Source organism: Phaenicophaeus curvirostris, chromosome 12 (assembly GCF_032191515.1).
Source record: "Phaenicophaeus curvirostris isolate KB17595 chromosome 12, BPBGC_Pcur_1.0, whole genome shotgun sequence".
In the NCBI taxonomy this organism is placed as follows: Eukaryota; Metazoa; Chordata; class Aves; order Cuculiformes; family Cuculidae; genus Phaenicophaeus; species Phaenicophaeus curvirostris.
The window spans coordinates 14,699,753-14,717,307 of NC_091403.1; the positions used below are offsets into that span (position 1 = coordinate 14,699,753).

Below are 17,555 nucleotides of genomic sequence, written 5' to 3' on the forward strand. Positions count from 1 at the left end.
GCTCTCAGCTCTGCTTTCCCCCCTCCCTTATCTGTCATGCCCCCGCTCAGCTGCAGGCAAAGACCAGCTTGAAGGAAGAGAGGTACGGTCCCCTGCCTTTCTGTGAGATAAGAGGGCACCTATTGATGCTTACTGTGAGTCAACTGACATGTTGCAAGTTCACACCCAACTTATCTGGCCATAGCTTGTTTCCTGCACCCAAAATGAGCTGAAGGTAAAGTCTACCAGACTGTCCTACTACTTAGCACAGTGCTGAATTAATGAATCTGAGCTCGTCCACAAGTCTGCATCACCAAAAATCTTTTCTTCCTTCATTGCATGCAGCACCATATGCTCAGAATTACTCCTTCTACACAGTTTCATTTGGTCGATACTTAAGTACCCACCCAGGCTGATTTACCTTGATAGCACAGTCCATTTTCTACACATTTATTCATGAAGCTCTTATAACTCCTGGCTGGAAATAATCAAACTCAAATCTAATGCTATCCCAGTTTAAAAAACCACCCAAACAATGCAACCCACAAAAAATCCTCTCTTCCCGAAGATGAGGATTTTATTTTGCTCTGAACAGTAAGCAAAAACTTAAATGCCTGAAAGAAAGGGGATTATTTAAATTAAAACAAATCAAAAAAGCCCAGTGGTTATGTTAGTGTTAACATGGGGAGAGCAGTCCTGTGAAGGGATCCATGATGGCAGAGTCCTGCTGTGAGCACCTCAGGCTTGAGGCTGCGCTTCAGTAGAAGAACCATTAGCTCTGGATGAAGGCCAGAACGTTCTAACACTTGAAAGACTGAGCTTCTGCTCCGAGCCAGGGCTGTGGGGTGACACAAAAAAGCACCGGTCCCCATCCTGCAGTGGCAGCAGGACAGTAGTGTGGAAACCGAGCACAAGGCCAACCATGAAACAAGCGTTAAGTTAGCACTCCGCAGTAAACACAAACTCAGATATCACAGGGTGCAAAATGGAACTGTTTTCTTCTTCTTGCGTGGATCTTCTCCACCCATGCAGAGTGTCTGAGGGATGGCTGAAGACTCCAAGCCAGAGTTCACTCTGCCACCTCCTACTACACATCATCTGCAAATCATTTCTGTAAATGTCTCGTCTAGGCTGCATGATCCATGACACCACTTTAGTGAGCTTCGCTTAGGCTTTGGCTCTCAGAATAGAATTCATCCATATCAGAAAGTTTTTTAAGATCTTGGTAAGTTGTCCTTAAGCATCACTTCATCCCATAACAAAGTCTTTGTGAAAGTCCTGAAAAGAAATCTCTGTGGCTTTCCAGCACTGCCACATAGTTTTCCCTTCTGTACCCCTCTCATTGAACTAAACAACCTGCACTTTGAAGTCTTTTGTTGGATGCAATGCACTCTTCTCATGCTGGGGAGCACCATTTTGATTTGAGGCTCTATTAGGGAAGCCTGTTCTTGGATCCATGTTCTGTGGTTAAGCTCTCCCAGCATGTGTGGTTTTCTTTCCCACTGGCTGCTGGGCAATACTGCTCCTGTCCTTCACTGTCCTCCAGAACACACAAATGCACACATACCCTCATAAACACACATGATGTTCTTGCCAACAGCCATGCTATGAGTCTCCATTTCTTATCTGGGGTCCAGTCTCAGTATCCATCTCCCCATTTGCTGCGGGGGAAGATGCACATTAACACCTTTTGCTGTCTTCTTGCTCTGTGGAAGGGAAAGGCTGAGAACAGCACTGGTAAGACCAAAGCTGGGAAGAAAGCTGATGGGTAGAAAGCTTCAGTAGGACAGTCAGAATCTGTGGGGAGCTTTCAGAAGCCCTTGTCTAAAATTTGTAAATGCCCTTCTAAAACAAAACAAAACAAACCCCGAAGCTTTAAGCAATGCAGAAACCTGCAGACAATTTCTAATGAGATGAAGATGAGGCAGTGTGATTTCTGACTTTTTCATCTTCCTCTGCAAGCTCAGGTAGCAGAGGGAGAGTTTTCAAGGGGGAGGCAGGAAGAAAACTGTTCTTGTGACCTCCAGAAAGAGATGGCTGACCCCCCTCAGCTGCAGCTTCCTAAATGACAAAATTTATATTGCTACAAGGACTGCAGAAAGAAACAACAAAGAAAAGGCTAGGTCTCTGTGTCCCCATCAGTGACTGAGATGAACAGGAAGGAAACATTATCTGATTTCTTTCTAGAGAAGCCCATGTAACACCACTGACCTGGTGCTGTTCAGGATTGCAAGGATTTGTTATTTCAGATTTTATACAAACTAAGCTGACACAGAGCAGCAATGCCACAAGGGTAAGAGTTAAATTAAATTGCCCAAGGACCAGAAGAGTTCCCAGGCTCAATGCAGCTGAAGGATGTGATCCCTCAGATATTTATGACATTTCCAGGAATTCAACCATCCCTAAAATATTTTTTTCCTCAAGTACTCAAGTATCATGTAGCATCAGGAGCTCTGAGATAGGTGACGGCACCTGAAAGGAATGTGAAGAATGTTGTATAGGGAGATGCAATGCCTGCAAAAACATAACCTTCAAGGACGGTCCTGGGCTACCAATGTCTTCAAACACAATGGCTTTCTCTCTCTGTTGGAGGAGGAAAGTCATCTGTGTTAACTTCGAAGGATGAGAGTTCCTGTTCTCAGTACTAGCCTTTTTCCAGACTTCTTGCAGAGTCAGACTGGGATTGACTTGGGTGGGAAGTCCTCATTCATGGTAAAATATGGAGAAAAAACAATCAAGCATTTTTTGTTGCCTTCTCTGAAAGGAGAAGCTCAATTACTCCAGTCACGAACTCCCAACCTCAGCAATATTTCTCTCCATATTTCAAAATTTCTAAGTTGTGCCTCTTAAGCCTGCTGGCTTACACATACACTGACTGGAAAAGCCCAGAAATAAATGAGGTGTAGCAGGCTTTGTAAATAAATGGATAAAGTGCCAGTACAAAGGAAATAGATCGCTGAAAAGTGCTCTCCCAGAACTTGGAGCCTCACTGCTGTCGAGATGTGCCACAGTTGTCTTTTGCACGTTCATGGTCTGGCTCATCAAACAATGTTGAAATGACAAATTTCAGGCCAAAATTGTGCTGGCACCTAGCCAAGGATCAGACAAGCCCTCACTGGCAGCACCTACATACATTTCTTACCCAAATGGGCAGCATAAGCAAGAGCCTGCAAAGCTGAAATTAAAAAATAAGAGGCAGTGGGAGGTCCACTGCTGATTTTTTTCCCATCTTGTACCTAGCAGCAGAAGGATTGCTTTAGGACAGGCCTGAGTGATTAATATATGAGTTTAGCCAATGGTGTTCAGCAGGCAGCCCCTGATGTGAGATGCCACTGCAGGAAACCGTGCCCCTGATTTGAGGATTGAAGTCATGGTGCTGTGAGAGAAGGTCCTTGATTAAGTCCTAGCTGTAGCCAGGCAATAGTATAGTTGGATCTGTGGGAGAGGCTTCTTCCAGGTGCATCCTGGGCAAGGAAGTCCAGCACAAAGCTTCCAGCCATGCCACCCTAAGTCAGCACAGAAGCCAAGTCAGAGCCAGCAACAAGTGTCTGGGCTTGTGCATTTGGAATAGAAGAAAGAAACCAAAAGGCTTTGTGAGACTGGGAAAGTAGAGCTGGTTGGCCAACTGCTGCCTGCTTCAGGAGCTTGTATTTGCTTGGACTAAGAATTTCAGCTGTTTGAAGGGAAAGGAAGAAGCCACTGCAGTCAAAAGGCAGCAAACCCCAAGGAGATCCCCACTAGAGACAGACTGGAGGAAACAAGAAGGAAATAAAGCCATCTCCTGTCTGGCATCCTGTCTGATATTGGCCATAGAGGAATGAAGAAGAATGAAAGCATTAAGAAGGAGATTGCATTCTCCAAAGCTGAAGCAATCTCTCAAGAAAAGATGTCCTCCATAGCACCAGAAGATAGAAAAAAAGCAAAAAAAGTGATCTCAGAATGACTCTCTTCTGATCTTAAAGAGCCTTCCTCTTTCCTGCTCTCCATCAGCTCCTGTGAAGAAAATTCACACCAGCTACCTAGACGATGGGGATGACTGGTCTTGCACACAGAAGAAAGTGGCATCACACAGGACATCTCAAATCACAAACAAACAAAAATAAAACCTTATGATTCACCTAGTCAATTCCATTCCTCAAGCAAAAAAAATCTTCTGAAGCTTTCACAAAGGGACAACTTCTCTGTACTGCAACAGGAATGAGGTCCATTTAAAAAATGGAGTTGATGTGTTCCATGCAGCATATTTCTTGCCTAAGTGTATTCTGCATCGTGTTAATTAAACTTTCATATATAAAGTAGCTTGCATCAGTTTTAAGTTGTTTTGCTTTCTTGTCCCTGTTAAGTGATAAAAGATCATGGTATTCAGGGGAAGAACAGAAGTGTTATTATTTTTGAGGCTCCATAATGCATGTTATACATCACAGAAGCTTCTAATTCCCCAGCATACAGGAATATCAGTCTATATTTGATTAATATAAAAAGGCCCTTACCAGAAAGTGGGTAATCTGTATTAGTCATCCTCATGGCTGGAGTGTAAGATACACTTGGCATGTCGTGCCCCTTCTCCTTCTGCTTCCGTCGATACCACACAAACAGTGCCAGCAAGACCATAATAATTAGAAGGAGAATAGTAATTCCAATGATTGCTCCCACTGAGTGTCTCTCTGATCCAAGAGCAGGGCTAATTTTAGTATAGGGGTTTAATTCTTCCATCATAAGAGCCGCTGTTAAAAGTAATTCATAACACACTGTAAATTGAATCGTGCATTTCATTTTTTAACTACTATTCTCTTAAAGCAAGGACATCATTGGAGGGGGAGAGTGAGAAAGGGAGAGAGAGCATGGTGTTATAAATAGAATTTCACTGTACCTTGATCACATCGGATTCCTTTGAAGCCTGGACTGCAATAGCAGGTACCTGTGACGTGGTCACATGTAGCATTATTCATGCATTCGCATAGTTGTTCGCAACCATAACCAAATGTTCCTGGTGAGCACTCTGGGAAGCCAAAGAAAAGGATTGGAAAGAATTGTACTTTTTGGGGGGAATGGATGAAATGCTTGCTATAGAAAATTCAGTTTAAAGGTCTCCCTGGTTACAGTATCTCCAGGATAACACCCCAGTGTTATATTATTAGTATTTTAAAGCAGGAGATTAAAGTATTTCATGTGCAATTTGAGGTATTATTTATTAAGCTGTAACCTTCTGGAAGACTCATATAAGACTTCACAAGGATGAAACCAATAATACACACAGACTTTAAAAGGCTTGACATATACTACAAGTGTACATAACAGAGCATGAGCTCAGAAGCTATGGACAACGTCTTGAAAACACAGAGCATTCTCCTCCAGTTCTGCACATTCTTCTTTATGGGAGCAGTTGCAAAGAGAAGTTTTAACGTACCTTCACATGGACATTAATAGACTTTACCAAACAAATCCCACATGCTTTCACATTTATCCCTACTCGTACTAGAAGACGAATAGGACATTGTAGGTGGAATCAGAGAACTGAGCATCTGAATGGTTTGGTTTGCTCTGCTTCTGCATTAGGATTCCTAATACAGAAGGAATTTCTATCCTGTCTTTGTATTTCTATCAAAGACAAAATGACTGAATATCCAGCTGAGAAATGTGTTCATGCAATTACTATGATGAGCTATTACAATAAATCTGTAAGCAGCTCACTAAACTTCTTGAGGTGCTATTCAGTGTTAAATTGAAAGAAAGAATTTCTGTCACATTCTACTTATTTCAATGGAAAGGACGTGTTATTGAAGGCATGCACACTTGATATGATTCTTTAGAACAGATATTGTTTGTTTTAAGATGTGACTTCTGTGTCTGCAAATGTTTTGCATAGCATGGTGACGCCTTCCCAATGACAGTCTCTAAGTAACTTCTAGTATGCAAAATTTAATATTAAGCGATGAACAAGCAGCCAGTATCTGTATATAAGGTTATATCTCTTTCTTTGATCTGCAGGTCCCCAAACACAGAAAAATTAAATTATTACTATTAATGCTCATTCTAATGTTAACCTGTAGCCTATTTAAAATGAGTAATGCCTAAACGTTTGGACTGCACCACAGAAACAATGCCTGCATTTAGGCAATTCATCTGCAATGCAGTGTGACTGCCCATTCAGCACAATTTTGAGAAAAAGGGAGTCTTAATGAAGAGATACTTTTACATTTAAACAGTAGAAAGACAAACAAATAAACACATTCACAGTTTGGATAGAAAAGGAAGCCTCAGGCTTTGTACAGAGGTCAAATGATAAACGGAGCTTCTTGTATAAAATCTGCTATCTTGCAGATCTACTATGGAATTTTTTAGTTTCCTAATTTATTTATGGTTGTGGTAAGGATGTACACAAATTCACAGTAAGCTGGCCACTTAGAGAGTTACAGTGGTGCCATGTGTAATCCCCACAAGAACATACAAATTTGGTCCCGAGATACACACTTTGCTGAATGCAAGTGTGTGCAAAAAGAAGAGATGTTCATGAATTTAGTTCTATGTACAAATACTTTCATAAAGATTCACATGGTAGGCTACAGTAACAAAGCTTCCATTTGCAAATCCAGCAGGAATATTACTGCACCACCAAAAAAAAAAGAACAAAACCCTGTGGAATTAGTGTCTTGGTAAGGTGAGACAGATTTCACCCAGCATTTAGAATCCAAGTAAGCGTGTGAGAATTTTCTTTTGATTTACTGTATTGGACAAACAAGTAATTATTCAACTACGGCTTCTAGAGTTTCCACTGCCCTAATTCTTTGTTTTTAGATGAAGCCATTTGGCACAGCGGGCTAAATATGCCAGCAAGATGTTGACAACAATTACAGTAATATATGCCAGTACCCTTGCAAGGTAATTGAAGTTCATTGTTAAACACTTGCTTGCTACTCTAGTCAAACACAAATCCTTCCAAAAAGGGGAAGAAACATTGTTTTCCTTGACCTGTTTTCATTGTAAAGATGAATCTTTATTTGGCCCACATCTATAACATAACAACTTCTGCAAGAAAGCCCAAATATTCCTTGGAAGGAAGAGAGCAGAAAGGACTTCTTTCTTTTAACCCTTCTATCCTCCTTCGTGCCTAGGGAAACCTGATGCTGCTGCACTCAATGACACTAGCAAAGCATGGGGCAGTTTGTGTTTTCCTGTTAATGAGATGTAAGCTGTTCGGGTAGAATCATAGAATCGTTTGGTTGGAAAAGACCTTTGAGATCATCAAGTCCAACTGTAAAAGGTTACATCCAGTCAGCACTGAGTGCAGTGACTTGCTTTTATCTCACTTAACTTAAGGCTAGGAATTGAAAGGTCTACTTTGCAGAGGATTCCCACCCAGAGAAACAGAAAAATGAAGTCACAATGCTACTTACTTTGCTCACATTGTTTGCCTGTAAATCCAGTCCTGCATGTGCACTGCCCAGTGATGTGGTCACAGTCCGCCCCGTTCTGACACTGACAAACATTGGCACAGTTTTTTCCATAAAAAGCAGCTGGGCAACCTTTCAGGAATCAGAATAAGGACAGGCTAAGAAATAAGCTGAAATACAAACTCGGATGCGTTATCAGCACAAAATACATAGGCCTATGGGTTTTTAACCTCTGTATATTTAATAACATTTATTTGATCATCTAAATGCAGAGACACTACAACAGCCAATTTTCTTGAAAGTAGTGTTTCTCACATCTTACAGAATTACCTCTTAAGTGTTTCAGAAGAAGGAAAACTTGACCTGCCTATCCAAACTACATTTTCAAGAAGTGAAAGAAGATGGCTAAGCAGAAACTCTCTAAAAGGCCAGAGAACAATCAATTACTTGCAAGTGAAAAAGCCTTCTTTAAAAGGCTCACCAGAATTTGATCTCCCCTTTCGGACACTGCAGATAATTTAGCGCTAGTAGGATGAGAGATCTCAAACATTTCCTAAATCAGACACAACTACTGGGGCTTTAACAAGCAGGGACGCAGCCTGTGCTAATTCTGACAATGAGTCAATAATCTCAATGATTGCTTTGTCCTTTATCGAGTGCAGAAGGCATAAAAACCCTTGAAGAGCTTCAGGACTCTTGTCTTCGGGGTGATGTGAAGTTATCACCGGTGAGGAGCAGGGGATTTAACAAGGGAGACTGCAATACATGGAAGAGACACGAGGTAGCAGCACATACTTCGACAGATTCCCTGGCACAACAGTGTCTCTGAAAGGCTTACGCTGAGTGCAGTAGAGCCCCGTCCAACCATGAGTGCATCTACATTCTCCATCGTAAGGGCTGCACATTGCTCCGTTGTGGCAGTTGCATGAATGAAAGCAATCAGGGCCCCAAAAATCAGTGGGACAAGCTATGAAAATAAAAAAGATCTGTCAGCTGACAAAAAAAAAAAAAAGCCAAAGCAATGATACTGCATTAGTGCTGCGGAGGAACAACAATAAAGGGAGAATCTGGGAGACACCAGCAAAGGCAGAACTTCACATTGCAGAGCCGGGCATTACTGCAGCAACTCCCCGACCGTGACTGGTTCTTCCAAGCCAACGACTGCTTTGCAAACCCAAGTGCCAACCTGTAACCTCACCCACACTGTCAAGCCCCAGCACAACCAAGGGCTTTCTCCCCCGTGGAGCTCACGTGGCAAGGTCTGTGCACTGAGAGCCACTGAAAGAGTCACCCTCGACACTACATTCATTACTATAAGTGCTCTAGCCACTCGCCCTGCCTTACTGGCATTATCCGTGAAGACAATTTTGACAGGGTTTTAAGACATGAAGGTAATTTAATTTCCTTTTCGGTATTCTGCAATTCTTGCATAATAAAGTACAGCTATTCATGTTTTACTTCTGCTATGCAATCAACTACTAAAATTACCACATTAATTAGAAGCACGGAGTGCTACTCAAATGACGTAAAAATGTAAAGAAAACCTTTTATAGTATGAATTCTCATCCACAAAATCAGATTGCTTTTGTTGATGGAGCTAATATTAAATTAAAACCTCCAGGTCTATTATCTATTTCAACAAGTAAAATATTAATACATTTGCAGAAGTTATTTTAAGCCTCCCTCCAAAAATGACTGCACTAAGTTACAGTTATTAGTGCCAGGCTGAAAGATCCGAAACGATGACAACCCTTCAATAAAACAACTATATTTTTGCTTTAAAAAGCACTTTCCACTGCTTCCTCCTAAGTCATAAATTAATAAGGCATGGTGCCCAGAAAACCTGAAAGTACGGAAACGGTACCTGTTTCCACGTACGCCATCGGCTCTGGGTCTGATAGAAATGGAAGGTTCTGGCGTGTGACAGACATCTCTAAAGCCAGACTGAACAGCAAAAAGCCCTGGCCATGACGTAAATTAAACAAAAGGTCACTGAACTCACACAATGTAAAGCTGAACAGGATTTGGCCTAACATGTTCATCCTATAAGTAACCAGAAATACTTTTCCAATGCCTTTGGAAGCCAGAGCTGCAGGGTCAGTTAGTGTCTCCAGAACTGGCTCTGGAGTTGGAGCTAAAATTGTTTCCTTTGCAGCTCCATCCTTCGGTCATTCCATGTTAACTGCTGCGGAGGGAGGTCGACTGAAATAGCTCAACACTGGACCCAGGGATGGGAGGCCAGGATCCAGCAGGAGCCTGCTGTGAGGCCAGGTTCACGGTGGGAGATTCACACTTCCTTTCCAAGCAGTAACTGAGGAAACAGCCAGGTTCCTGCTTGGTTCATCCAAAATACAAAGCTGCTATCACCAGGTACTTCTGCCTGCTAAACTGGGAATTGCTGCTGAACTGACCAGCCTCATGCTGTAAGAAAACACATCTTTTTTCAAGATTAACAGAAATAACAGTCATTTTCCAACTGCATGGCTATAATGAGGAATCTGTGGAGCTTTCTATCTTTTTTTCCTTTTTTTCCTGTTTTTTTTGAGTGACAGCAATATTCTGCCTGTGGAAGACACACAATAAAAGCAAAATTACAGCTGTCTGTTTTTATCCGATTCCTACTTTATCACTTGAAGTTTAATATATTTTACTCTGGAATGCTGTCTAATATGCTAGTTGTATCCTGAATATGAAGTAGCATTTCTGAATGATCAGATATTGCTTCCCTCTGTGATCTATCTTCAATTAAGGGATGCTCTCAGGAAATGACACTTTGGGATGAGCAAATGCCAATCTTCTACCTGGGCAATTTTCAAGAAGAAATCGTCCATCCCTCCAAGCCCACACTGACTTTTACAATTAAATTACATTTAATAGAAATATTTCAGCTACCTAATTTCTCAATTCTGGGGGCTTGGTACATAAAAACATTTACTGGTTAATAATTTCTAATGTCACAGCTGAAAGAAAATTATTTCAGAAAATAAATAAAAGGGAATCCAGCTAGAAATTAAAAGGGAGCATGCAGCTTTCTTTTCTGATAAGAGCTTGTGACCTCCCTTTCCTGTAATAGAAACTACTAACGGCTTCTTCAAATTCCAAATGCAAAACCAAATTCAAGCCAAAGTGAACTTAGATTAATTAAAAGAAAAAAGCTATAAAGAGAGTAAGGCACTGGCTGCTGTAATACCTCAGGGAATTCCCCAGAATCTGTCTTTAACTTTCAGAAAACACTAAAGAGGAAGACATGTTATTTTAAAGCAGAGGTTGAAAAATAACACTTTGCTTACTCTGAGAGCAGTCTGTCCCTATCCAGCCTGGAAAACACTGACATGATCCATCGATTGGATTGCAGGTCCCATTCTCGGTGCACTGACAGACCTCAGCACAGTCCTTCCCGTATTTTCCACTGGGACAGACTGAAAATACAAGGCAGTTTACTTAATGATGAATATGAGGAAGTCATAGACTTAACATTTATCAATTAGAGATAAAAGTAATAACAACATTTTTCTTTGCTGAAGGCAAATGGGTGAAATTTTTCAGGAAAGAAGGAAAAGGCAGAAACTATCCAAGTCCATTTTGTTTGCTTACATCCCAGGCATAAAAACAACAGGAAAAAGTCATCTTGAGATCCATTTTTCTGCTGGAAAATGAATCTAATATAGTTTGAAGATTGCAATTATTGAAAGGGATTATGGAAGTATGAATAGAGGACAGACAAAACAGGGAGTATGGGTTATTTGGAGAGGAAGAGAACAATAAAGTTAAGAAGTAATCAAAGAGTAGTTGAAAAACGTGTCTAGAAGGGATTGCTTGGTCAAAGGGGTTCTTGGTACAAACCCTGAAATAGAGGTCTGCGCTGGCTCAGAGGATTCCATCCTCAACAATGAGAACAAAAGAAAAAGGAAAAGAATGTTTTAGGCTAAAGATCAGCCTAGTGAAGAAGTCTCAAGAAGGTGAAGAGCAATGGGGACTCTTACTTTCAGGTCTGTCACTAGAACTCAATTCCCTTGTATTGTACCACAGATTATGACAGGAATAATGGACCAAAAGCTGCACATCTTACCACCTGGCACGATGGCCTGACGTACAGGCCGTGGGTATTACTAGGAGTCCAGCACCCATGAACAGCTGATGGCAGATAAGATGGCACGGAGAGACTGAAAGAGCTGTACTCCTTTCCCTTGCTATCCCACTAGCACCACAATACGTGCCATGCAGCACTGCTATATGGAGTGGGCTAGAGTACCTACCTCATCAGTGTCCTGATTCCCTCTGAATCACATGCTGGTGAGAGAAGAACATGCCTTTTGATATCAAATACACCAGGATTTGTTCAAGGACAATTGTATGGCATTCAAAAAGGCTCACTGTCAGGCCTCATGCTTGGGCCACAACAATCCCATGCAACGCCACAGGCTTGGGGATGAACAGCTGGTAAGCTGCCTGGTGGAAAAGGACCTGGGGGTGCTGGCCTACAGTGGCTGAACACGAGCCAGCAGTGTGCCCAGGTGGCCAAGAAGGCCAACAGCATCGTGGCTTGTATCAGAAGTGGTGTGGCCAGCAGGACCAGGGCAGCAATTGTCCCCCTGTACTCAGCACTAGTGAAGCCACACCTCGAATCCTGTGTTCTGTTTTGGGCCACTCACTGCAAGAAAGACACTGAGGGCCTGGAGCACATCTAGAGAAGGGGAGCAGAGACGGGGAAGGGGCTGGAACACAAGGATTATGGGCAGTGGTGAGGGAACTGAGGATGTTTAATCTGGAGAAGAAGAGGCTGAGGGGAGATCTCATCACTCTCTACATGTGAGTGAAAGGAGGTTGTAGTGAGGTGGGGATCCAGCTCTTCTCCCAAGTAACAAGTGACAGGACAAGACGAAATGGCCTTAAGTTGTGCCATGGAAAGTTTAGATTGGATATTAGGAGAAATGTCTTCACTGAAAGGGTTGTCAAGCATTGGAACAGGCAGCTTAGGGAAGTGATGGAGTCACCATCCTTGAAGGTATTTAAAATACATGTAGTAGTGGTGCTCAGGGACATGGTTTAGTGGTGAACTTGGCAGTATTGGATTTACAGTTGGACTCAATGTCTTAAAGGTATTTTCCAGCCTAAATGATCCTGTGATTCCTATTCTGTATTTTTTCAGCTATGTTGGTGGAAGGCAGGCTCCCAGAATCTCACAGAATCAAATCATGGAAGCTGAGAGTAAACCAGGAGCAAGACTGCCACTTCCATAAGTATTTTTACCATAAAAGTCTGGTGAAAGACTACTCATACAAATAAAGCACACATCCATTTGCTGAAATGCCATGCTTGTCTTTTGGCATCCATCCTTTCCAGTACCCCTTGCTGCAGTAAGCGTTCAGTTAGTTTTCAAATGTGGTTTTGATGGATTATATACGTGACTTAAAGTTTCTACACAGAAGTGCTGCATCCTAAGAAAAGCAGCATCTATTCCTGCTCATCCACCGAACTTGCTCCTGAAGTTGGAAGGAAAGAAACTCTAAAGTTTTTCAGAGTCATCTTGTAACAGCCTAGGCACAGTGACATAAAACTAATAGACACGTAGATCTTCAGCCTCCCACCAAATTATTGGAAATCTTTAATGTTAAAGTTGATGGAAAGCTCTACTCAGTAATGAATGAAATGTCTAATTTCTTTGCTCTTATTGGCTGTGTTCCCTGACAAAAACAGATGTATTTTCAAAACAAGATAAAACATACAGTCCATCTTGGCAGAGCATGTAACAAATGGAACTGGACTTGTATCCTGGTAAATAATAGTGATGTCAAAAAAGTGATTAAGGCACTTCCCTGAATTATGCAACTGTTTTACCACTTCAGCCACTCACTTTCTCATATGTAGTCTCTGCAGGTGCCCTCAATCTACCCTGACTGTGAATCAACCACAGACTGAAATCCTGAGCTGTGATTCATTTGCTTTTATACAATATGTCATCCTCTACTCTTACTATGGCAGGAACCTAGGAATGTGTATATTATTGTTTTCTGCATGCAGTTCGACATACTACGGACTTATCTGCAGGAGTGGATAAAGTTGGTTTGGGCTTTCAAATTACGTGCTAAACAGAATAGTTCTCTAACTGAAAAGAGATAAAGCTAAACAATATATAGACACAATAAAAAGAACAATGCACAAAGAGAGAGAGAAAGAAAAGCCTTCATATCACAGAAAGAGCAAAAACTAAAATGACCTGTCAGCCTAGGTTCTCATACTTACTACACCATTATTCAGTTCCAACGCTCTATACAGAGCAATTTAATACAATAGTTTTATTGCATCGTTAAGATGGAGATCGATAACGTCACCGAAATGAAGGCTGGATTTTTTATATGTACAAAAATATAGTTCTCAAAAGACTTAAAATAGGAACTGATTTGCACTGCAACATGGAATACTAACAAATCAAGAAAAGATTTGTGAGCCTGACACTGATGCTGGCAAAGGCAAAGGTCATACTTTATAAAAGAAACACTTTGGTTCCACACAGCAAGAGCCAGCGGAGGGGCTCCTGCTGGGTGAGTACCTCTTGTCACAGTGAAATAGCATGATGTCCTCCAGACTGTAAAGACAGAAGGATTACAAACCCAATGCTGCCAAAACCATTGTTCTCATTAATTTAAGTAACCTGGCTCTGGATTGACTCAGTAAATCTCCTGTAAATATGTGAGGTCCAAATACCAGCACTCTTTCAAATGCCTCTGACATTTTTAAACAAAGCTGTAACGTAAGGACTAATAGCACTTTCTTTGGAAGGAAGCTGATTGTACAATGCAGATAGAGATGTTAATTAGCTATAAAAGCTCTGAAGTGGGACTCCAAAAGCCCCTGTGGGATGTCAGGTGTGTTCTAGCAGCGATAACAAGTTATTATCAATCCATCTCGCTACATGATTGTGAAAGACATTAATAAAACAGCTGCTTAGTTGTTTGTTGCTCAGAATCCTTAGCACAACCATGTCAACCTGTGCAATTCTGGAGGTTACACAGCTCCCCGCATGCATGTGCTGCTGATGGAAGAACGGTCCTGCTGCCAGAAGAGAGACAGCACAAGGAGATGAAAATTCAGAAGTGAAATCTTCGTTTCAGGTTTTTCTAATGGAAAACATTCATTACCATTTTTCTTTCTGCAAAATAAAGTTACATGCTAACTCATTATGACAAACTGCAACACAAATTGATTTTAATTAGGACATGAATATTTTAAAATTAATTTACTGGATAGATCAACATTTCAAAGTAAAACCAGAAGTGCTGAACATCTGAGCAAAAATAAAATAGTTTTCTTAAGAGGATAATTAGCCCTGCTTATGCTTTGAAATCTGGATAACTTTTCACATAAATGGACAAATTCACAGGAATATATTCATTTTAATAAATTAATTGGTATAATGTTTAGTTGACTATATAGCACAGGAAAAAGAAAACATGGTTATACTTAATCTATGTTTAATGACTTTGCGTAAGTGCTGTCTGCTATTTCTAACTTACTGAAAAGCAGGTCATTAAAAAGCGTCAGTTCAATTTTTACAGGGATGGTGACTTCAGGAGGGCAACAGCCATTGCAAGTAATCTCTTTTAAATCTGTATGTAGCACAACCCCGCAGCAGTATGCAATAGCTGAGACTCTGCACAACACTGTAATCGCTTTGCGGTCACTTTTAGGGTAAAACTGAAAAAGGAATCTATGGTTAAAAGTGGACAAACCTTCAAAGGTGAAGGACATTAGGGGGAGTTGAAGCTACTCTTCACCTGTAAAATCTAACTCTCTCTGCCTCACTGAGTTTTTCTGTCTCCTGCACTTGTGTTTGGGTGTGTGTGATTTTAGCCATTTCCAGTCAGGTCCTAGACAATGTAAATAAGGCTCCATGCATTCACTTGGGCTTGTGTACCTAAGCTGGCCTTTACCTTAATAATACCTACACCTCCTGCTGAATAAGAGTGCATGAAGTTGCCAATGACATTTAGGATCTGACAGGCTTAGCAGAAAGGAAAACGAAACCACTGGACATCTGATATATTTACTGTAGGTGTCTCACTCTATACTCATTTCAATACGTAGAGCAGCAGATGTGTTATATTTATGAAAATAGGAGCACGTCATATTTACAAAGGGGTAACCAAGTACCTATTTGCACTTTCCCTCCGAAGTAAAGAATTTCTTGTGATCTAAACTGCTGAAGCAGGATAAAAAGGCAGGAACCTTGTGATCAATCTTGCTGCAAAGTCACCAACACAGAAACTTAGGGAGAGAGGTGGTACTTGGGGTCTTGGGTGCTATACCTTGGTTGCAGAGAGGACCGAAGAATCCAGGCAAGCAGTCACAATGTCCTGACACGTGGTGACAAGGTCCGCTGCTGTGCACACACCGAGGGCATAGCTGACTGCAGTGGTGTCCGTAAAAGCCGGGGGGACAAACTGAAGACAAAACAAAATAAGCTGTCATGGCTTTTCAGAAGATTTCTCATTGCTGAGAGCTTGAGAATTCTCTCTCTCTTAATCCCAAACCAATATTTCTTAATTTCTAAAACCACAATTTTGTGAACAGCTGAAATTATGAAGCCCATTGGATTATCCCATGTCTAATAAAGTTCAAGCTCTGAGTAAAACTGTTCCTGTGGTTCAAACATTCACACCATCCCACCTGATGGGAGCCCTTGGCTCTTTAATAATACAACAGAGCTCTCTCAGCAGCCTCGTGCTCTCAAGACACTCATTTGAGTCTCTGTATCCTGCTCCAGCTAAACTCTTTTACAAAAGATGGAAGCGTAAGATGTTTGAGACCTTATAGCCCACTGACAGATATGGTTAACACCTGGTAACATATTCCAGTGCTTTTAAAATAGGCAGGAAGAGAAACACACATACACAGACAACAGAAATTCAGAACTCCTTTTCCTTGTGAAATCAAGCTCAGTAGTCAGAGAAGGTGTATGAGGAAAGCCTCAATATTTTACAAATAAACAACCATGTAAAAAGCTGATTCCTACACACATTAGGTGCAATATCTGTGTTCAATCAGGACAGGCAGTTTATACCTGCCATTGCAGGAGCAGCCTCCATCAGTGATGAATAGAATCTAAAAATGGTAATTATGGTAACAGCATATAAAATCACCTAATTTGCATCAGTAATCACACCGGATAGCTGACTGAACTTGTCATGAACTGTGTGCTTAATTTGCTTAGTGCCTGGATTGAAATGATAAAATTTGTATATAAGGTATAGCACCAAGATTACGGCTCAGTATCTCTAACACACAAATATTGTCACTTCTGAGCACATGTAGAATGAAAAACCATCCACTGGCCAAGCATTCACTGTGACAGATAAGCACAAAGAAATGTTAAGTTGCAGTAACTAACTGTAAAAATGACTTTATATATGTTCATTTTTACTCTTGTGATTCTCTGTTACATCATTCTGGCTCAGTGGTTACTATATCATGTCCATTCTATTTTTTCACCAAATGAGAATCTTCCTCTGGGTCTGTGTGTTCACAGAGGTTGTCAGGTTCTTATGTTCCTGCAGATTTTCAGCAGGAACTTAGCTGACAGGTTTGTTGATGATGCACGAGCTATAAAACAACCTGGATCATTCCTGAAGACATTTCTGGAGGCCTAAGAGCAGTAAACTACCCCAGTGTCTCATGTAATCCTGATTACACAGACAGACCAAGCTGGCTGAGTATCATCTTTAGTACTGCCCTTTACAGGATAAAGACTGTTTCTAAATCAATTTCTAAGAGAAAACTTGGGATGATTCTGAGAGCAAACTGAAGAGGCTAAAGCTACCTTCACCTACAGAGGTGTCCTCCTAAGGTAATCTTGAGCCTGGATCTCGCAGAAGAGGTGGGAGCAAGCTGAATTCCCTGACCATATATTCAGGAGAGACATTTTGGTGACGTGAGGCAATAGCAGAAGCATCCACAGAACCCCTCTGCTGTCATCCCAATGGGGACAACAGTTTCTCCCCATTAGGTCCTCAGGAAGCAGCATGATTACTGGAGCTGCACACTGGGGACCTGGCTTGCCTCTTGTAGCCTACATGCCACCAGCTGATAAAACCAAGCTGTTTTTTTCATCTCAGAAAGGTCACAAACTATTAACTTCTCCAAGTTTTGCACTCTTAGGGCTTCAAATTTGTAGAACAATTTCTTCCC

At 41.3% G+C, this 17,555-nt stretch overlaps 1 protein-coding gene across 7 annotated transcripts in view; it reads right to left on the minus strand.

Moving 5' to 3' along the window:
* Window positions 1-17,555, minus strand: part of MEGF11 (multiple EGF like domains 11) — a 221,703-nt gene that overhangs the window by 27,532 nt on the left and 176,616 nt on the right. For all 7 annotated transcript variants that reach the window (XM_069866561.1, XM_069866557.1, XM_069866560.1 and 4 more), the window contains 6 exons: window positions 15,677-15,811; window positions 10,661-10,789; window positions 8,209-8,337; window positions 7,374-7,502; window positions 4,850-4,978; window positions 4,470-4,703 (listed from right to left, as the gene is read on the minus strand). In XM_069866561.1, the coding sequence (XP_069722662.1) occupies window positions 4,470-4,703; window positions 4,850-4,978; window positions 7,374-7,502; window positions 8,209-8,337; window positions 10,661-10,789; window positions 15,677-15,811 (885 nt within the window). The remainder of the gene's footprint in view (window positions 1-4,469; window positions 4,704-4,849; window positions 4,979-7,373; window positions 7,503-8,208; window positions 8,338-10,660; window positions 10,790-15,676; window positions 15,812-17,555) is intronic.